Source organism: Miniopterus natalensis, chromosome 10 (assembly GCF_054644295.1).
Source record: "Miniopterus natalensis isolate mMinNat1 chromosome 10, mMinNat1.hap1, whole genome shotgun sequence".
NCBI classification, from domain to species: Eukaryota; Metazoa; Chordata; class Mammalia; order Chiroptera; family Miniopteridae; genus Miniopterus; species Miniopterus natalensis.
The window spans coordinates 17,258,365-17,281,211 of record NC_142090.1 but is presented as its reverse complement, the minus strand read 5'-3'; the positions used below and the strand labels follow the sequence as shown (position 1 = coordinate 17,281,211).

Here is a 22,847-nt window from a genome sequence, read left to right as displayed (position 1 = left end):
CTGAATGGAATTCTTGTGTTCTCTCCTTTGAAGGAGGTACAGTGAACATATTCCACCTGCAGGAGGGATAGTGAGCTGAAGGATTATTGACTAGCAGGTCATTAGTGGTAGTCGTTAATGTTCTCCAAATATTTCTGCCCTTGCCTTCCAGGCACATGATAGAATTGTACTTCCTGACCCCTTTGTGGTTGGATGGGACCAAGAAGTGACTTGTATCAATTCTAGGTTGGAACATTTAAGCACTGGTTCAAAAATCTCTTTTTCCTTCCTCCATAGTGACCAGCAATGCTCCAAATGAAACTGTTCCATTAGGGTAGATCGTAGAGCAGGCATGCCATGGAGCAGAGCCCCCAACTGATCCCTGATGAACATGAGGTGTAAATGAGAAACCTTTGTTGTGTTAAGCTACTGAGGTTTGGGGGTTTTGTTGTTTTATTTTATTATTTTCTAAAATATATCTTTATTGATTTCAGAGAGAAGAAGAGAGAAGGAGAGAGAGAGAAACATCAATGAGAGAGTCATAGATTGGCTGCCTCCTGCATGCCCCCCACTGGGATCTAACCCACCACCCAGGCATGTGCCCTGACTGGGAATCAAACCACGATCCCCTGGAACAGAGGTCCATGCTATTCAATAGCTGAGCCACGTTGGCTGGGCGGTTTGGGGTTTTTGTTACTGCAGCATAACTTGGCCTATCCTGATACATTGCTTATAGCACCTATTGGTAGCAAGCACTGAACTAAGATCTATCTCATCACTGCCTACCTCAGATAACATACATGAGATAGTAGGGAGAGACGCATGTAAACAAATAACGTTTCCTGGTTCTATGATAGAATGTGTGTAGGACAGTGGGTACATAAAATTTGCAGGTAGAAGGTGAAAGTCAAGGAAAAGCTTCTTAGAGGATCTGAATTTCTTTTTTTTCTTTTTTCTTTTTTTTTAGAGAGAGGAAAGGGAGGGGAGAAAGAGAGAGAAACATCAACATGAGAGAGAAACATCGATCTATTGCTCCCGTACTCACCCTGACCAACCCACAACCTGGAATGTGTCCTGACTGGGAATCAGACCAGCAGCGACCTTTTGGTGCAGGGGATGGCACTCAGCCAACGGAGACACACTGGCCAGGGCCAGGATCTGAATTTTTTAAAATAAATAAGTGGTCAAGTGAGGGAAGAGTTTCCCAGTAGAGCGATCAGTGAGCAAGGGCATGGAGATGAGCTTTGGCACAGCACGTTTAGAAAATCCCAAGTACAAATTTTAAATCTCTACTGATTATTAACTTGAGGCCTTAACTCTGGTGCCACCTTTTTATTTTACTAGAGGAAAAGGAAGGAAACTCAGTGACTTAGTATCACTGAACTAATTGGTGGTTGATTCCCAGCATGCAGCCCTTTTTTCAACATCATGATTTTTTTTTCTTTTTCATGGACTCTTCAAAATGCAACAGAACAAAATACGTCAATAATGAGCTTTTTCACCCCTGAGGTAATTCTTATTCAGGCACAGGTTACACTTACAAAGCAAGTCTGTGAGAGGCTTCCCTGTGAGGGTGGATCAAAGGCCATGGGTTTCTCCAGAGCCTTCCTTGCTGCTCTGGCCAGCTCACTGCTGTCTCGGCGTAACCTCGGGAGAGTCATTTTCCTCGTGTTTGCAGGGAGATTGAGAGAAAAATGGAACAGGCTTCATTACTACTAGTTAATAGGAAGAAAAGGGAGAGAAAGCCTTGCTCCTCCTTAATTCTTCCTTTCCTCTTCTTTTTCCCCCTTTCCTGTAGTTGCCACCACATTCCTGATGTCATTCCTGCCATTGTGAGCCGGCAGGCCGGCTGTCCAGGCCTGGAGGACAGCCTGTAAATCAGGAGGGGGGGTGGAACTGTGGAGGTGGGGGGGGAAACAGTGGTCACACCAACACCTTGTAGTTGGGCTGGGTCTGTGTGGAGCCCCAGGGATGTTCCCCAGCCCGTTCTTCCTAAGACCCAATGAGTAAAATTAGGGGCCTCCCTCCTGAGGTCAAGGAACCAGGCCCTGGAGTGGAACTTGGGGTGGAAGATGGCCTTCTTTGTCAACTGATTCGTTCTCCAGAATTCAACTTGTTCTCCAACTCTGTGGTGTTTGAAAGCAACTTTATCCAGGTACCCTTGTGCAGCTCAGAGCCAGCTCTCTTTCCCTTTCCAAAACCTGTTTCCAGAGGTTGGTCCAAAAATGCTGTGGCCTTTCAAAGCCCTGGGGAGGAGAAAAACAATTCCAGCTAGAGAAAGCAGAGGATCTGGGCCTCAAGCTCACCTGTTTGTGCCTATTGCATTATGGGGTTTTCCTCACTTTCCTCCCCTTCTGGAACTTTCTTTGCACAATCTCCCTTCCAGACCATTAGAAACCTGTGCTGGCTTCTTCTACCAGAGGATGAAAGAATAAAATTTCAATGCCACTCAGCTTTTTCTTAGTGCATCCTTTTAAAGTGAGATGATGCAGAGGACGTGAAGAAGGGCAACACAGCATCCCTGTTGCCAATGAGCTTGTCTATTTGGGGAAATCCACAAAAAGGGTGATGCAGGTCATGTCCCAGCCCAGTGTGCTGCACATGTACGAGAATCACAGGTGCTCCAAGCTTGTCACTAAGCTGAAGTGCTGCTTTCTAGCACCTGTATCCTTCCACTCTTGTCTTCTACTTCTCTGACCCAAGTACTTGGGGCTGATTTCTAGGTCACTAAGCCCGGGAATTGGATAAATGTCTATGAAGGGTCGACCACCGTGATCCTTGGGGTAACCTCCTCAGTGCCCTCCTTGCCACTCCCCAACATCCTCCTGATGGCCAACGTCACCTGGCCCCAGGGTCAGTTTTCCACCTGGAACACACCTGACTGCGCTCCAGTCATCACCCTCAGCAGGTAAAGAAAGGCCTCAGGGAGGGGCCAGAAGGGGTGCATTGTTTGTAGCGGGGCTTTAGACAGTAAGAAAGGACAGTGTTCCTTGGTATACAAACTGTAGAACATCACTCATTCATTTAACAAGTATTTATTTAGTGTCTATATTGATCAAGCACTGTGTTTTGTGCTATGGGTAGACTATCAGTCAGTCTCAGCCTAGTTTTTGAGGATTTTGGCTTTCGTTTTTATTTTGCCAATAAAGACTTAGGAGGGTTCAAAAAAAAATAAATGAGGTGTGTGAAAGCCAAATGGGATATGAGGTGTTGAGATTGAAAAAATAATACTGGGCATACAGGAGACATCCACCCTTCTTACTCTTTCAACAGAGTTCATCAGGATACAGGGCAAAGGGGACCTGGAAATGGAGTAAGAAAACCTTAGTCCCAGTTCCTACTTAAGATATAAACTTGAAATAAATAAATACATAAATAAGTACATAAATAAATAATTTTAGAAGGGAAAAAAAAAAGCTAAACTAGGGCAGCCCTGGCTGGGTAGCTCAGTTGGTTAGAATGTCATCCTGATACCCGAAGGTTGCAGGTTTGATCCCCAGTCAGGGCACTACAAGAAGCGACCAATGAATGCATAAGTAAGTGGAACAGCAAATCCATGTTTCTCCTTTCCTCTCTCCCTCTAAAAATCAATAACTTAAAAATATATATCTAAACTTGGGCAAATTGCTTAGCTTCTCTAAGCCTCAGTTTCAAAATCTATAAAATGGAATTAATAATACTTATCTTTCCTTCATCAAAGGGTTGTTGAAAGATTAAAAGAGAGATTCTACACCAATTATCAGCCTTTGTTATTGATGTGGGCAGATTCTTTAATAACTAAGGCCCTGGAAATCAGAGAAGAGTTGGTTTTTGTAATCATTCCACTCTCAGGCCACAAGCCCTCTCCCTTGCACATCTCCCAAGCAGAGGTGGAAGCCGAGTGAGGTTGAGCCAAGTTCTAGGTAGGCACCAGCATGGTTGATTCCAATCCTGGGCTCCTCCACTATGGGAATTTCCTGATTGTGTCCAGGATTCTCCCCCTGAAGTTTGTGGAGCTACAAATCTGTGACCGGCTCCAACGCATCCTGCGGATTAGGACAGTGACTGAAAAGATTTACTACATGAGGCTCCACGAAAAACACCCAGAGACTGTGTTTCAATTCTGGATCCGCTTGGTGAAAATTCTGCAGAAAGGTCTGTCCATCACCACCAAAGACCCGAGAATCCGGTTCACTCACTGCCTGGTGCCCAAGATGTCCAGCAGCTCCACTAAAATAACAGTAAGTGATACCCTTCTGCCAAGATCTCTAGGGAGGGGGGAAGGGGACTGGAGGTACACTGTCTCCCCTAGTGAGGATTGATGAATATTAAAGTCTAGTGTCCTTGGGGGGATGAGAAGACCATTTTCAAGGGTCAGTGATCTGCACACACCAATTAGAGCAAATTAATTTAATTTTGCTAAAAAAGCTATAAGCTACTTAACTCACTTAAAAGTATTTTCAGGTGTTTTGCTCTTTTTTTCAGTATCCTAAAGGAATAATGCTCACTTAAGAAAATCAGAAAATTACAGAAAAATCACCCCCATATTTCTTCAGCTTCAAGCAATCAATTGGAACAGTTGGCATATTCCCTTCTAGTCTCTCATTTCAAATTATTTTTAATTTATGTATCTGAGGACATTAAATATATATTTTTAGATGTTGCTTTTTTCAATTTAGATTATATCATAAACGTTTTTTCATTAAAAATTTTTTCAATTACAGTTGATAGTCAATATTATATTAGTGTCAGGTGTACAGTATAGTGGTTAGATGTTTTTATAACTTATGAAGTGCTCTCCCCAATAAGTCTAGTACCCTACTGGCACCGTACATATTTATTATAATATTATTGAATATATTTCCTATGGTGTACTTTACATCCTCATGACTATTTTGTAACTGCCAATTTGTACTTTTTTTTTTTTAATATATCTTTATTGATTTCAGAGAGAGGGAGGGAGAGGGAGAGAGAGAATCATCAATGATGAGAGAGTCATTGATCGGCTGCCTCCTGCACGCCTCTGACTGGGGATCCAGCCCGAAACCCGGGCATGTGCCCTGACCGGGAATCGAACCCCGATCACCTGGATCCTAGGTCGACGCTCAACCGCTGAGCCACACCCGGCCGGGCTGTGTGTGTGTCTTTCAATCTGAAGTGGGTCTCCTGTAGACAGCATATATATAGATCTTGTTTTCTCTTCCATTCAGCCATCCTATGTCTTTTCATAGGAGCATTTAAAGTAATTGTTAAAAAAAATAAGTAAATAAAGTAATTGTTGACAGGTATGTAGTTACTGCCATTTTATACATGTTTTTTATCTTTTATTCTCTTCTTCATAGAGAAGTCCTTTTAACATTTCTTGTAATACTGGTTTGGTGGTGATGAACTCCTTTAGCTTTTTCTTGTCTGAGATCCATTTCTTTTATTTTTTCAATCCTCACCCAAGGACACTTTTCCCATTGCTTTTCAGAAAGAATAGAAGGGGGAGGGGGAGAGAGAGAGAGGGAGGGAGGGAGGGAGGGAGAAACACTGATGTGAGAGAGACACATCGATTGGTTGCCTCCTGCATGTTCCCTGACCAGGGCCAGGGATCGAGCCTGCGAGCAAGGTACGTGCCCTTGGCCAGAGTCAAATTCAGGACCCTTCAGTCCGCAGGCCGACACTCTAACCACTGAGCAAAACTAGTTAGGGCTGGGATCCATTTCTTTTAAAATCTCTTTGTGGCTCTGGCTGGGTAGCTCAGTTGGTTAGAACTTCATCCCCATATGCCAAGGTTGCAGGTTCAATCTCAGGTCAGGGCACGTACAAGAAGCAACCAATGAGTGCATAAGGAAGCGGAGCAGCAAAGCAGTGCTTCTCTCTCTCTCTGCCTGCCTGCCCCCCCCCATCGAAGAAAGAAAGAAAGAAAGAAAGAAAGAAAGAAAGAAAGAAAGAAAGAAAGAAAGAAAGAAAGAAAGAAAGAAAGAAAGAGAAAGAAGAAGAAAGTTTTAAAAGCTCTTTATACACATCATATCATTCATGCTATTCACTTGTACAAATGAATTAAAATTTATTTCATTCCCCTAAAATCAGATACTTAGAGTTATTTCTAATTTTTCATCATTGTATGCAATGGTAAAATAAGCATTTATAGGTATTGTCCAAGGTTTGTTTTCTCAGAATAGATTCTTTTTTTTTAAATATGTCTTTATTGATTTCAGAGAGAAAGGGGGAGAGAGAGAGAGAGAGAGAGAGAGAAACATCAATGATGAGAGAGTTGTTGATCATATGCTTCCTGCGCGCCCCCTATTGGGGATGGAGTGCAAAACTCAGGCATGTTCCCTGGCCAGGAATTGAACCACGATCTCCTGTATCCATAGGTCGACATTCAACCGCTGGGCCACACCAGCCAGGCTCAGAATAGATTTTTAAAAGTAGAATTCAGCTGGGCTGACGTGGCTCAGTGGTTGAGCGTTGGACCCATGAACCAAGAGACTACCACTTTGGTTCCTTGACGGAGCACATGCCCTGGTTGTAGCCTCAATTCCCAGTAGGGGGCATGCAGAAGGCAGCTGATCTATGTTTCTCTCTCCCATCAATGTTTCTATCTCTCTCTCCCTCTCCCTTCCTCTCTCTCTAAAATCAATAAAAAAAACAAAAAGTAAAATAAAAGTAGAATTCAAATAGTATGAATATTTTTAAGGTTTTTTTATAATACATATTGCCAGATTATTTCCAGAAAGTTCATACCAAATTCTACTCTTGCCAATAATATGGGTTCTGTATCACTGTATCTTTATCACAATTGAGAATTTTAAAGCTAAAATTTTTTTCTAATAATCATATGTTAAAAAAAATGTCATGTCTTTGATTTTCAACGAGTTTGAACACTTTTTTCTTTCTTTATGCAGTATCTGGTTTGTTCTTTGGCTATTTTCCTATTGGCAGCCTTGTGTTTTTCTAAATTCATTTGTAAAATAAAGCTTTTTATACATCAAGAATTTTAACCCTTTAATCACAAGTTTTTGCAATATTTCCCCCAAGGATCAGCTTTCTCCTTTGAGTTTATTTAAGGCTTTTTTTTTTCTTTCTTTCTTGACACACAGAAGGCTTTCCCATGACCTGCTTAGGGTAGGGGCACAGGAAGCAAAAGCGTGATAGACTGAATTGCCTAAAACCTTCAGATTTCAGACTCTTATTAAACACTTTCCTCCTTTCAAGTTGTGTGATTTAGGTACGCCATCACGGACTTCAAAAGTCAGCTTTTATAGTCCTACTGCTCTGGTTCTTAATGTTCAGATCTGGTGCCCTGGGCAGAGTAGCTACAGCAGCCCATTAGAGAGAGGAAGTGATCCTGCCTAGGGCCTCATTTTCTGTCTGCTGATTCTAGGGCTTAACGTTTAAGGAACAGGTTCCCAGGACTAGGCTGGAAGACTCAAGTGAGTTCCTTCAAGGTTCTGGCCAGAGGAGGCCAAGAACTATCATGGAGCAGATCTGGTCATCTGACAATAAATTTCTCTATCTAGACTGAAAGCAGCCTCTCGTTATCCTCCCAGCCCAGTGAAAACTTCATGCTGTTGGAAGCCACGCAGATCAGCAGCAGTTTCTCACATTTCCCAAGAAGGTTCCAGCTCACAGCAGACAGGTAAGTCCGCTGTGCAGGCAGCTCCAGTACCCCTTCCCACAGCATAGTCATGGGTGGGGTCAGTGACACCTTCTGACAACCTATCAAAGTTTGTTTGTTTATTTATTCTTAATAATTTTGGTAATGTTTTAGTTGATTTCAGAGAGAGATAAAAACATCAATGATGAGAATCACCTCCTTCTGCAGACCCCCTACTGGGAATGGAGCAGTGATCTCTCCCTGTTCATGGGTCAACGGTCAACCACTTAGCCACACACCCCCAGGCGCAGTTCTTTTATTATTTTTATTTTAGACAGTTATGCGTATGACTTTCCCCTTAATGTTATTGTAAGCCTGTCCTTGAAAACAGGGTCTGTGGCTGATTGATCTGGATATTCTAGGCAAACCCCAGTGTTTTCATATGGAAGGTGCTCAGTAGAAGGAATGAGGGTAAGCTAATAAAGCAGGTTTGTGGAGTTAGATATTAACTGTCTCCATTCCCAGCTCACAAGGGTCCTTTGAATAAGATAATCCTGAGTTCTCTTTGCTTCATCTATCTCTTCTGTAAAACAGACAAGAGAGTAACCTAGAGGGGAGACCACCGTTGGCTCTAAAGTTTTACTAATTCACTAAGTAATTGTAGTAGATTCTTTCTTTAATGAGTAATGGAAACCCAAAGCAAGATCGTGCAGCCAATATGTTGAACAAGTTCAATTTTGGGGTATCATCTAAATGCAAATTTATTTTTGTCTTCCTTTATAACTTTTTCAGTGGGTGAAATTGTCCTCTTACCTGAGTAAAAGATGGTTTTCTGGGCAGGCCCCATAGCATGTGGACTCCCTCTTATAATATAAAAGGTCATTTGGTCCCTTTAAATAGCAAAAGCAGCATCGATTCTGAAATTTAAAAGTCCACTGCTTAAAAACTCTGAGCTGATCACATGTCCCTCCCCTCAGCCTGGTCCCATGTTAAGGCGGCCCCTCAGAGTCACTACTCCTCTCCTTCTGTTTCCTGATTTTAAAGCTGATTTTTTTTCTTAGGTACTTTCTTGGATTCTTTAAAGTCCCCTACCTGGCTCCCCTGACTGCAACTCTGGTGGTGCTGTGAGACCTTCCTTTCATCTGGCCAGAACCCCTCCCAGGCCCTGGCTCTGCAAGGGTTCTTGCTATACAGGCACTAGCTGTCAGAGTCCCCTCACCCCTTAAGGGTAGAGTTTACAATGGCTCCAGGCTGGTGCTCTCTCTCTCTCTCTCTCTCTCATGCTGTCTGCATCTGGTCCTCAGGTAATATCCTCCCAGAATTTGGCCATTGGAGAGGAGGACCGTGCTTCTAGGACACAGAGCAACTTCTCTTCACTTTACCACCAAAGAAGCCCATTCTCTCATCTCTCCCACTCTCCATGTTTTATACCTCTACCTACTGAGTCTCCCAGCCCCCAGGGACCACAGCAGAAGCTCTCTGGGTGGTCCCAGGAAGCCCCTCTCTTTTAGCTTGAGGGGAAAGAGGCTGCAGCTCATATAAAGGACTCTCCACACATCCTTTCCTGAATGCTTTCTGTCTCAATCAGGGTCTGCCTTTATATGTACTTTCCAGACCTTTCTTTTTTTTACTTTCTAATTTCAAGATAGTTTTCTTGAATTGTAATGTAAACTTTTCTTCTTTGGGGGCTCTTATTATTTGTATGTTGGATCATCTTTGTCTAATATACATGTCACCTTCTCTGTTTTTTTTATTCTTTAAACTCTCCATTTTTAACCCTCTATTTCTCCAAAGGCGTCATGTGCTTTGCTTGTTTGCTCTTGTGTTCTTTCTGGCTTTGTTTTGGAAATAATGGTTGTTTCTTTTAAGAATGTCTAATTGTTTTCTCAGTTGTGTCAGCATTTATCAGTATTTTAAATTCTGACTTCTTTTGTTCTTTCATGTATTTTATCATTTTCTTAATTTCTTTTAGCTCATTTTGAAGTGCTAGGTTGCAGTTTGCATTTGTTTTGCAGCTCGTTTTGATAGTGTGCTTTTCTTGTTTGTAAGGATTTATTAGACTTCATATCTTCATTGATTTTGTGTGGAGTTTGATTATCCTTTTCTGATGCAATTTATTTTTATGACATGGTTTTTCTGACCCTTTGGGGGATGACAGATGGGTCAGTGTAGCTTTCTGGTTTGGTCTCTAGTGCTCCCTCTTGTGTCATTTTTGTGAAGTGCTAATGATCTTCAGGGACTGTGTTCCCTTCTCTTATCTTTAGCTGACCTTGCTCTTTCCTTCCGCTCTAGCATTCCCGTTCTACTCAGGTTGGATTCCATTTCCAGTGGTTTTTCCCTACTGCAAGGCATGTCCTGCAGGGGAGAGTATTCTGATGGTTTTGAGAGCTGGTAAGGCACATCCAGCTCCAGCCCCTTCCAACTTTACCAGTTTCCTACTTCCAGTTTCCTTCTTCTCAAGTTGGCCTGCTGCACTTTCCACTGAGAATCTGTGGGAGATTGAGGAGCTCTCCTGTTTTCAAGTACATCAAATGCCTCATGGCCTCTCTCTGCTTCCTCTCACATAGATACAGATACCATGTGGGTCTTGGAGCTATCTGTAGCTGTGTAACTGTCATTTTTATTGTGAGCTTATCTCAAGCAGGCCTTTATCTGTGGGACTCATGTTGCCTGAATTGGGGGTGGGGGGAGATCCCAAAGGACCATTGTAAGTTTGCTTCTGTCAGGTACCTCAGAGTTATTACTGACTCAGGAGAACTTTTTTAGTTTCTCAGCTTGGGAGTTCTTGGACCATATGTCAGACCTCAAACCAGCGTGAGGACATGCCCAAAGATAAGAATTTTTAGAAGAGGCTTCCTTTTTGACCCAGAATCCAGGTTGATAGAGATGAGTTTGTGGCACTGGATGGATTTCTTCCCAGTGTACCCTTTTGCCAAGAAAGTGCTTTGAAAGTCCTGGATTTATGCAAATATCTCAGTAAACTCCCCACCTTGCTAGGACCCAAGATTTTATCTCCTGTGTCACTAAGCCCTGGTTACCAAGACTGGCAAGTCCCTCGGGCAGCCCTAGCTTCAGTTCACATTTTACTTGTCTTTAATTTTTGGTCCCTAGGATTCTTCTTTACTTTTTGAGAGTTCAACAATGCATTTAAAATTATGTTAACTATATTTTATCTAAATTTCTAGATGTTTTGTGGCAGTTTGCGGAGTTTGTTTTGTTTTGTTTTTGTCTTTTAGATTATTCAACCACATTGCCAGTCTCTAGCTAAGTAACTCCAAAATTATTTTCACTTAAAAACAAGGAAAAGAAAAAAACCTCACTGCATTTATCTCTGAATAGTTTCAGTGTGAGGGATTTTTCTTTTCTTTTTAAGTAGTTTCTGTTTTTTCATTTAAAATAAGTATGAATTTCCCTTGGAATCAAAATTTTACAAAATTTTAGCCACACTGTGTTTTTCTTTCTTTTTTTTCTAATCCTCACCCAATGATGTTTTTTCCATTGCTTTTTCAGAGAGAGAGAGAGAAAGAGAGAGAAACAACAATGTAAGAGACCGAGCCTACAATCAAGCCTGCAACCAAGGTACGTGCCCTTGACCAGAATCGAACCTGAAACCCTTTGGTCCGAGGGCAGATGCTCTAACCACTGAGCAAAACCAACTAGGACCACACCGTGTGTTTTTCTAGACACACTAAGCGGTTGTGATTTTTTTAAGTTGTTATTGTTTTGGAGAACTGTCTGAAGGTTTTCTTTGCACTCATACTGACTCCAGGCAGGCATCAGGGATATCCCAGTGGGTTCAGATTTTGCCTTTGAATCATAGCATATTAGATTCTCAACACATAAAAGCAGTGCTAAAGGTTTGGAGGGGTCTCTGTTCCACTTCAGCAGAACAGCCTTAGCTCCAGCCTCCCTCCTGCTTGGCTTTCTTTGATACATCATAGCATATATATGTATTTTCACTGCCAATCATTTCCGTATTCACATGTGTGTTCAAGGCACTCATACTAGAAAAGACATAATTAAAAAGCAGTTTTTAAGTTATATTTTTAACAATGCTTTCTTTTTCTTTTATTGTTTTCAATGACCCCAAAATTCCTGGGTTCCAACAGAAACACAGACACTGCCACTGAAATCAAGGATTCCAACAGCTACAAGACACCCTTGCCGGTGGCATCTCCAGTGAATTTGCATATACCCTTCAGAGCCACTTTAAGCCACAGCCTCTGGGAACAAGAGAATCCAGACGAGCACCTCCTGCGGGTTCCTATAGCCAGTTCCCTAGGAGAGAACTTATTGGGACCCTGACTCCTAGCCAACCAACCAGAGTGATCTTCCTGGCATTAGTCAGTGCACTGGCTACAACTTCCCATAATGCTGTTTTCCAACTGTGGGCCAAATGACTGTGGGAGAAGTAAGATGGTATTTAAAACAAGGTGCTTCTGCACTTCCACCAATAAACCTCCGAGTGAGCCCCTAATTGTTGTAGGGTGTGTTATGGGGGGGAGCGGGGGGGGGGGGGCTGATTAGGAGTAGGAGCTCACTCCTTGGGAAAATAAATGGGAAAAAGTTCCTTCTGCTCAGTTAAAATCCCAAAGCAGCCAAGCAAAGCCAAGAAAGTCAGTCCAGAGGAAAGGGCCTGGTGAGAAATCCAACTTCTTCTTTCAAAGGGAGAGGGGACAACAGGCAAGGCTGCTCCAAGTTCATTGTGAAAGAAATCCTCAGAATGATGGCAGCCAACTAGGAAATACCTTTGTGTTGCTCCACTCACCTCAATCAAGAAATTGAGTGTTTACTGCCCCACTGTAAAACTATGAAGTCATGTCCCGGGCCATGCAAACTTTGGTTGCTAATGAAGACATGGCTTCTGGTCAGAAAGATGGTGACCACCCATCACTGGAAGTCCCATTGATATGACTCTTCCCACCCAGACCTAATGAAAGCAAACTGGGAGACATGGTGTCTGTGCATATCAGGGAGAGGGCAGGGGCTCTGGCCAACCTCTGAACAAGTGGGGAATATTTACCTGGAAAATGCTACCACAACATTGAGTAGGCATTTATTAAGCTCCTGCTGGGTGCCAGACACCGTGCTTGATGCTATTATATTAGAGAGAGCAAGACAGATGGACAAGTTTCCTGCCTTTAGGGAGGGTATGAGAGAGATATCAAGCTCTGTTTGAGAGACACAGGAAGACCATTAAGGGTGACATGAAATTTGAGCCACTTGGGCTGCAAATCAAGGCTGGCGGACTTGCTTTCCTGTGATTCACACTATAGGAAAGGGGGCGATGGAGGGAAAAGGAACATGACTGCTCTCCCCTGGTGCACCCTCAGTTGGGCTGAGTGGTGTATCCTGGCAAGATTGGGTCAGAAAAAACATCGGAGCTGAGAGGATGCCTAATGTTTGTGAGTTTCTTCCTGCTTCTAATAAAAAAATAAAAATATTTTATTTCATGGGTTAAAGCATCGGCCCGTGGACTGAGTGGTCCCAGGTTCGATTCTGGCCAAGCGCATGTACCTCAGTTGCAGGTTCCATCCCCGGCCCTGGTCAGGGTGCATGCTGGAGGCAACCAACTGATGTGTCTCTCTCACATCAATGTTTCTCCCTCTCTCTTTCTCTCCCCCTTCCGCTTTCTCTGAAAAGCAATGGAAAAAAATATCCTCAAGTGAGGATAAAATAAATAAAATAAAATAAAATACAATTTTCTTTTGGCATGTTCTAATCAAATAAGCTGAGCATTGTTGTTGCTGGTGCGAGACATCCAAAAGCTAAACTCAGAAGAGGCTAATGGCTTCCAGGTGGGTTTGGCCAGTGACATGTACAGACAGGAGGTCAGAGGGAGAGAGAAAAAGGAATCCAGACAATTATTCCCTCCCTTGTAGTTGCATAAGGCTGGCTGTGTCCCTTAACAGAAGGAAACTGCTCCTCTCGTGGCAGTCTCTTCTAGTCAACTCTCTTTCCTAGTTTCACTAACCATCCCCTCCTGTTACCCTCCAGGTCCATTCATTGTATGGACTTAGCTAACTGGATGCCCCTTCTTGAAATTTATATCTTGAGTGAGCAGAGATGTCACTCATCTCCACAAAGATGTGATAGGTGGCTCTGGCTATGTGACAGTTGCTGGGCTTCCACCCAGCTTATTGCTTCTCTTTCGGGGCCTGCCTATCCCCCAAGCCCAGTTCCCTTAACTTCTGGTTGTTGTCAAGACCCCCCAATAGTCTTTCAATGAATTCCCTTTGGCTCAGGTTGGCCTGTCACTTCCTATGTTTACAACCATGACATCCAATTGCTGTGGTGCTGTTCCCAGGAAAGGGGATGCTGTGTTGGCAACCATCGCACCCATGACGTCTTATTTTTGTGTGTATCCTCCAGTGCCTGGATCCTACAGACGCCCACTCAAAGGCTGTTAAATAAATAATGTCTACCACAGCCAGCTGAGGTTGCCCCACACTGTCCCCCCCCATACAGGGGAAGAAACTATAGCCTTTGCTAAATGCACTTATCCCTGAAATTAATTTTCCAGACTATTTCTTAGATGAAAATACCACCACATAAGGGATTGGTAAACCTTTTAATGGCCAATACATCATTTAAAAGAGAAAAGAAACAGAAGATTGTTATCCAGAGTCAATTAGAGCCCATCAGGACGTGACATTTGCAAAAACAATCCCCCCCAATAATGTAGAAATGCATCTTAAGGTTTCTGAAATGGAATTCAGAGAAAATTTCCTTAAGGAGTAATACCAAGATGAACCCACTTAAAATGTTTGATGGGGTGAGATTAAAGCTTCATGAATGTTCTTGTAAGTCTTAAGAAAAATAATAAGCTGCTCAATTAAGACTCCAGTGGTGTTGATGAGACAGTGAGTGGGTACAGGTGGCAGAGAACCTGGGGACACTGAATATGTAGAAATGGGGGTCCTGACCTGTATCTTGGGGGTGCCAAGGGATTAACTAATAACCTTTCAGAACCACAGGTCATAAGGGGTCTCATCTTCAGCGAGGATCCTGTTAGGTCACTTTAGCCAGAATCCCTTTTACCCCTGATATTTCCTCTTAGTTGTTTTCCATCCACTGGCCCCCACCCTGCTCCTTAGCTGTAAATTCCCACTTGTCCATGCTGTGATCGGAGTTGAGCCCAGTCTCTCTCCCTCACTGCAAAGTTCCCTTACACCTGTACCTATGGTGACAAAGTCTCCCTCACCATGCTTAAAAAAAAAATAAAATTCCTCAAGGGGTCAATCTTGAGAAATCAAGACTATGGTTTCAAAAGAAGGAAACAACCACAGCAAGCGGTAAAGCTTCATAAAACATGCATTTAAAACAAACATTTAGAGGTATTAAGGCTAAGGCCAAGAGATATAACCTGAAGCAACTAGACATATAACAATCTAGGGATATTGTGAGACGAGATAGTGTGGCTTTTGCTCTGTCTCTGGTTCCTGCCTAACTTAGGATAAATCAATTCATTTCCCCATTGGAGATATGGATTTTTAATTAAAATATCACTAAAATTTTAATTATCCCCAAACAAAACACTGTTTTTGAATGTTAATTGTTGGAGTAGTAACTGGAAACATACCATGTGTCCATGAAATACAAAGAAATATTCAGAGTTTGCTCCGAATTTGTTTTAAAACCCCCTAGAGTCTCCAGTTAAGCACAATGACTTGCACAAAGATGGAATGGAATCTCTGTCACATCCATCCCTCCCCTCACTGCCACTGAAGGGCCATATCTAAATGGAAGAAGAATGTGGCCACTAGCAGTACTGGATTGTCACTCACTTGTACTCAGGACATGACATTTGTAAATGCTTTGCATTTTAAAAAGTGTCTCCATATCTACAATCTAATGTGATTCCATAATTGTGTGAGAGAGCTGCTATTATGAACTATACGTCTGTGGACCCAGAAAAAGAAGATACCTATGGAAAAGGGTTCCTGGTGGCTAACGGCTCAAATTAAAAAACAAAAACAAAAAAACTCATAGCATAGCAGTCATTTCTACACAGGGGCCTCTCACGCAAACTTCATGGAGAATCCTACAATGAATTACCTGCATGCACTGTGTTTCTACCATCTAAGCCAGCCTATATATAGCTATATATAATTTTTAATAGCCACCTGAGGATATTTTCCCCCCCATTGCTTTTCAGAGAAAGGGGAAGGGGGGGAGGGAGGGAGCGAGGGGGAGGGAGAGAGAGAAAGAGAGAGAGAGAGAGACAGAGAGAGAGACATCTATTGGTTGCCTCCCACATGAGCCCTGACCAGGGCCGGGGATCAAGCCTGCAACCAAGGTACAAGCACTTGGCTGGAATCGAACCAGGGACTCTTCAGTCCATGGACCGGCCTACTCTCTGGAGCTGAGCCAAACCGGCTAGGGCTATATAATTTTTAATCCTCACCCGAGGATATGTTTTTATTGATTTTTTGGAGAGAGAGGAGGGGAGAGAGAGAAGAGAAACATTAATCCTTTGCCTCCTTGACCAGGAATCTACCCGACAACCTTTTTTGGTGCACATCAGGCTGCTCTAACCAGCTGAGCCACTCCACTGGCCGCAGCTGCAGCGAGCCCTTATGAAGGAGTCCGGGGGATCCTATTTCAACCAATAGGGCTGAGGCCTTCCCCATCCAATTGGAGCTGCACAGCTATATCCCATCAACGCTTCCACCAACCAATCAGAGCAGCTTCATTCTGACCAATCAGGACCACGCCTTTTGGACCAATCAAACTGTGAGGATTTGGAGTCATCATTTGCGAGGCTGTTCTTCCTGGGGGAAGCTGCAACGTCAGCTATATGTCACCAGAGAGGAGCAGAGCAGTGCAGCTGGAGAGGCTGGCCTCAGGGCTGCCTCACAGACACGCTGTGTCACAGTTGAACTGTTCCACAGCCGTGATGTATTGCACTAAATAGTTTCCTCTTGGCCACACCCCAAATTGAGGATTCCTGTTGGTGTTGAATTGGTGCCAACAACCATCACTTGACACTTCACAAATGAGAAAAGTAAAGACCAGAACATCTTCGCATGAGCTCTGGGCAGCTGGTAGGTAATTCTCGAAGCCAGAGGGCAGTAAGGCAATGCCATCTGGGCCTCTTCTCAGAGGGGTCAGTCCCCATTGTGCCCATTCCTGTCAGTTGTCATCACCGACCCTTTTGGTTGCAGGCTCAGCCCTGCTTAATTGGTAAGCCAAGGGGCCCAGGCAGCCTCCAAACCCAATTCTTTCACATGCCTGTGTAAGCAACTGCCATCAGGTGGCACCACATTGCAATTGGAACTTCAGTGAATTGGATTTTCATCTCCCATCCCCATAGCTAAGCCAGCTAACCCCAGGGATTTTAACTAATTTTATAATAACGTCATCCCACCCGGAATGACTACTTGTCACCCCATTTATCAATCTATAGTGAAATTTTACTGTTTTGACTAGCCAATTCCATAAATTTTACAGGGCTTTTTTTGGTAACTACTGCACCCTGGGTACAAGCTTCTGATTAGATTTTATGACTTGTAATAGAGTCATGCAAAAGCACTTACATATTGGAATATATATTTTTATTATAGTCTTCACCCTTTATAATACAGTTGGGCAGCATATCGACTTCTAATATGTATAGGTGGGTTATAGTCACTGAATTTTATTTCAGAATTGTGAAAGGGGTGTTAAAAATTATTTTTCATGAAAAGGCACCTGGGTCCGACAGGGTTGAGAACCACTACATCGGAGTATTGACCAGCTCCTGGACACTGCCCTGAGGACTTTGATGGCCCTTTTTAGCCTCTTTTGCTGTTCTGCACATTCTCCTACTCCCACCTCATGCTGGGGCTGCTCCTGGAGGCTCCTTTGCTCTGCTGGGCCCACACCTTCTCCCTAGCTCTCAGGGAAGCAAGTGCTGGCAACATCACTCGTGCCCAAGAACAGCCCCAGCGGTGCCCTGGCCCACTCCTCAGGCTCTTGCCCCTCTCCCCAGTCCCACTGTGACATCCTGTTTGTTCCGCCCTCCCTCCTGCTCACTTCTCATCTCCAGTCTCTAAGGACTGTGTCCAGTGAGAACCTGGGCTATGCCCCCTCCTGACAGGTTCCTAGTTGGGGGGTGTTCTGTTCTCACAGAGTAATCTTTGCCAATTCGGCCCGAAGAGCCAGCCAGCCAGCTGAGCGCTCCTGCCGCTGCGAGACAATGCTGTGGCGTCAGTAGGGCCTCTGCATTTGAAGATTTTTCTTACTCTTATTTTCCCTGAGCTGATTACTCATCCCTAGCCTGCCTCTCTCTGTTTGGTGGTGGTGGGGGGGGTGTTAATTTATGGGAAGACACATGATTATATTAACTAGCTTGCTTTCTCCATTATCAGGCCATATCCAGACTTTCTGTTCTCTTTGTTCTTTGGCCACCACTTAACCTCTTTCCTTGTTAGTCTGTGACTAGTTAAATTTTTGCTGTTAAAAAGATTATTCTTACTCTTCCACAGGAGGCCTGCATGCCGCTCCTGGGGTTGCTGGAGCGGTAAGACTTGAATCCTGGGGATCTGGCGACATCGGAACTGGTGCAGGAAAGGCCTGTTCTCAGGGGTAATCCTGTCTTGCTCACTGTTCCCAGCTTCTGGTGCATGATGGGTGCTCAGGCAATGTTAGGGGATGGATGTTATCAGGGATACTGTTGCCTGGTTTCAAAGAATTTTGATGGAAACTATGGTGCTTTATAGATGAGATGTTAATTCAAAACTGAATCCTAACTTCATAAAATTCCCTTGGTTTTTAATTCTGTACTGTAGGGAACACACCTTTTATTTGTTCTTAATTTGTATGTAAGAAGGTTGCTTCCTCTTGTTCTGGGAAGCTAGTAAGGCAGTGTAACATACAGTAGTGCCTTTTTCAAGGGTGGTTGTGAGTTAAGTGAGATGGTAAAGCTAAGAGGTGACCATGGTTAATGGGATGCTTTTGTTAAACTGCCTCTTCAAATGTAGTTGGTTTTGTATTTGTTACTTTAGTTAAATATGTGTCATAACTTTTGTAGTCAACTTAAAACATTTTAACCAAAGAAGTTTCATGTACTGAATGAACATTTTGGGATTTTGGGGTGTTTTTGTTTATTTTTGTTTTTTTAAAAATATATATATTTATTGATTTCAGAGAGAAGAAGGGAGAGGGAGAGAGAGAGAAACATCAGTGATGAGAGTCATTGATCAGCTGCCTCCTGCACGCCCCCTACTGGGGACTGAGCCCTCAGCCCAGGCATGCACCCTGACGGGGAATCAAACCGCAGTCTCTTGGATCCTAGGTCGATGCTCAACCACTGAGCCATGCAGGCCCGGCTGAATGACCATTTTGATAAGAAGACCCTTAGAGATCCTGATGCCCTGAGTATCACTAGGAAAAGCTGTTCCTACAGATGAGTACTAAGGGTTTTGCCAATTTTGTGAAAAGCCAACAGAGGTAGCTAGCTCTTCCTCTGGTAAGACAACTAAAGCTTGGAGGAGGCCTTTTGTTAAGGACCCAGAATGGGGGAGAGACAGGCTGAGTGTGGGGAGGGGTGCCTCAAAGATGTGGTTCAAGAAGTGGTAAGCAAGATTAATTGGCCAAGGAGGAGTGAAGGATGGAAGTTGACACAAGCAGAAGAGGGTACTGAGAGGTCATAAAGATCCAGAAAAAAGAAAAAAAGATTATTTTGTATTTACTGTGGACGTCAGAGGGAGCAATTCTGTGATAATCAGCGGCCTCTTTGCGCAGGCCACTGATTGTCCATCAATATCCTTCATCCTTAAATTATAAATGACAGAATTCCCCAGATGGGCTCCTGGTCACCCAGCTAAAAGCTACATTTCCCAGCTGCCCTTGGAGCTGGGTGTGGTCATACGACTGAATTCCAACCAATAGGATGTGAGCAAAAGTGATTATGCCATTTCCGGGCCATGCCCTTAAAAGGAATGTGCTGCCATCCCCCTTCCCTTTCCCCTTTCTCACTGGCCAGGGGACAGACACCATGGCAAGAGCTGGGACAGCCACCCTGGAGCCCAGAGATGGCAGCCACAAGTTGAGAATGACAGAGACACTACCAGCTCTGGACTGCTTGCTCTGGGACTAGTAGGTAAGAGAAAATCAAAGTTCTGTTTTGTTTAAGTCACAGTGTTTTGGGGCCTTTTGACCACCGGGACTATAGCTGCATGCCACTACCTACACCCAGAAGCCTAAACTTCCTCGTTATTTGCACTTGTGTTTTCTTACTTCAAATTTTATGTTTTATGTCTTCCTTTTTAAAAATTAAAATTTTTAAATTAGCTAATGGGTTGTCTAATTTTTCTTTTTCAAAGAATCAGCTTATAGATTTATTTATTTTCGTGTACGTAGAGTTTTAAGATTATTTTTGCTACCTTTATCCTTGAATGAATCTCTATAGCCATTTATGGAATTATTGGGTCACATCCTTTCCTCTGCAACATTCTTTCTACATTGTTCCATTGTCTTATGCCATCTAAAACTGCTGAAAAGGAGCCTAAGGCCAGTCTCATTTAATTCTCCTTGGTAGACTGTCTGCTTCCTCTCTCTGGATGTTTGTAGTAAGGTGCTTTTGTTGTCTCTAAGATTTAGGAACTTTACAAGACTTATTCTGGTCTCAGTGGTTTCTTTGCCCAGTTTACCTGGAATATAGTAAATTCTATTAACTTGCCAAATTGAGTCCTTTTGTTTAAAAAATTGTTTTTTCTTTTATGTTTTCGACTACTTTTTCAGCTCCACTTGTTCCCTCTTCATCAGGGACTCTGCCTGTCTACCGGATTTTTCTTCCAGTAACTATTTCTTTGCCCTTCTTGACTGTGTTCTGTGCGATCGTCTTAAGCCTATTATCCATGTCACTGACTCAGTTTCCTATGGTGTAGACTCTGCTTCTTGTGGATTCTAATGTGACTTTTAGATATTTAATGGGTTTTTCTTCTGTTTCTTTCCTTGTCATCTAATTTTGGTATCTCTGATTTTGTTGTTGTTGTTTCATAGGGTCTCATATTGTATTTAATTTCCTTGAGGATACAGAAAAGGCTCTTTTCAAAGACTTTTATTATTCTATTTCCTGACATTATTTTTCTTCTGATGTGTATTTATAAGTATTTTCCTACTGATATTCTTTGGGATCCCATAGTAGCTGCATACTAAAAAATCTTGACTATTTTAATTAAAGAAAAACAATATCTGAATCCACCAGCCCTTTAGGTATAACTTTTATTTCACAGGAAATATAGTTGCTAAAGGAGCAAGATAAATACCACAAGGCAATAGCCAGACAAATCCAGAGGTGGGTCATTCAGGAGGACAACTAACTCAATTGCTTCCACTAGTAAATGTCCTAAAAAGGGACTGTACTAGATCAAAATAAACATAGGGGAATTGTGGTCCTGGATTGGATACTGATTTGGATAAAGCAAGTGTAAGAATAATTGGAGTTAACTGAATAAATTTCGATATGGCCTGGAAATCAAATGAGATGAAATGAGATGAAAGTGCACCAGAACACAAAGGTAGAGAGTGGTGACTGAATAAAACAGGTTATAAAACACTTTTTAGATATGATCTCATTTTAGTACATACACAGGTAGCTGTTACAGTAATGTTTTCTGGGAGGTAGGAATATACTGTTTGTTTTTTGAACTTGTCTGTATTTCCTAATGTTCTACAAAGCACATGCACTGTTTATGTAAAAAAGCTCTTTTTAATAGTGACAAAGATTTAAATAGGACAGCTTTACCATGAAGATATAAAACTTGAGTTTCAGGATCCCTTATTCACACAGGCCCTTCTGAGGGCCAATTTTGTGCCATACTTTGTGGGATTTTTAAAAAATCTGATTTTTTGTGTTCCAGCATTTTTTATTGTGATAAAATATACACCGTGTAAAATGTACTATTTTAATCGTTTTTAGGTTTGCACTTCAGTGGCACTGGATACATTCACATTGTTCTACAACCATCATCACCACCCATTTCCAGGACTTTATCATCTTTCCAAACTGAAACTCTGTACCCATTAAACAAGTCTCAATTCTCCCCTTCTTCCAGCCTTTTTATTTATTATTATTATTATCCTCACCTGAGGATGTTTTCATTGATTTTTAGAGGAAGTGAAAGAGCGAGAGAGAAACATTGATGTGAGGGAGAAACTGACCAGTTGCCTCCCGTTCGCACCCCAATCAGGAATCGAACCCTCTATCTTTTGGTGTACGGGTTGATGTTCCAGCTAATCGACCCACCCAGCCAGGGCCAGCCTTTTTATTTTTAATAGTCTCCAAATTGTATAAGCTCTAAACCCAAAACCTGGGTCCAGTCCCAACTGCCAACCAGATATCCTGGTCATTCCTGAGCAATTGAAATGATACCTGAGACTGCCAAAGTGACTTTAGCCTCAAACCAACGTATAGTCCACATAGTTGAGGAAATTGTCACCTAAGTGCTTATCACCAAATGTGCCAAAGGCAAGAATTGTGGTAGCACCAATGTCACCGAATACATAGGAAGATGAAAGCAGTGAGTTTTTCATATCACTGAAATATATAGTTACACAGCTTTCCCCAGAAGCTATAGCTTGTCATCCTTAAGGTCTTAATTTCTCATAAATTAACCATAATTTCTTCATTGCTTAGAATTATTGATAAATACTGCCATCATTTCCTGTAAAATTGGTCCAGAATAGTAGATAGTAGTTTTATGTAGTTGTATCAGCTAGTTTTAAGTCTGGCTCAATATAACAGAAAAATCCTAATTTATCTTTTTCACATTTAAAAGTCTGGAGGTACATATTCAGACTAGGATGATAGTTTCATGATCAAAGAATTGGAGCCCTTTTATCTTGCTATGCCACCCTCCTTAGCATGCTGCTTCGTGACCCAAAGCGCTGCTCGAGCTCCAGCTGTCAAGTTTGTATTCCAGCCAAAAGGAAAAAGGGGGGAGCGAATAAGAGCATGTCCCCTTCCTACAATGATTCCTCACAGAAATTGTACCTAACACTTGAACTTACATCTCTTTTGCCTGAACATAGTCGTATGGCCTTACCTAGCTATAAGGGAGGCGAGGAATGTAATCTTTATTCTAGAAACATGTGCCTCGACAGAAATTCTATTACTAAAGGAATGGAGGGAATGAATAACAGGATGTACAATTAAGCATTTGTCAAATGGTTTTGTAAAGGATACAGTGTGCTAGTTTTTGAGGTCTGGTGGGGGCAGGTTGGAAGGGGTAGACATCTTAAAGCACCATTTTTTAAAAATTATTTTTTTAATCCTTACTGGGGGATATTTTTTCCATCGCTTTTCAGAGAGAGTGGG

At 42.6% G+C, this 22,847-nt stretch overlaps 1 protein-coding gene across 1 annotated transcript; it reads left to right on the top strand.

Annotated features, from left to right (window-relative positions):
* The first annotated feature begins 1,725 nt into the window (after window positions 1-1,725).
* Window positions 1,726-12,022, top strand: GARIN1A (golgi associated RAB2 interactor 1A). The gene is made up of 5 exons (XM_087821389.1): window positions 1,726-2,134; window positions 2,703-2,887; window positions 3,950-4,199; window positions 7,467-7,585; window positions 11,653-12,022. The coding sequence occupies exons 1-5, from the start codon at window positions 1,982-1,984 to the stop codon at window positions 11,846-11,848; spliced, it is 903 nt and encodes a 300-aa protein (XP_087677515.1). The 5' UTR covers window positions 1,726-1,981; the 3' UTR covers window positions 11,849-12,022.
* Window positions 12,023-22,847: the final 10,825 nt, after the last annotated feature.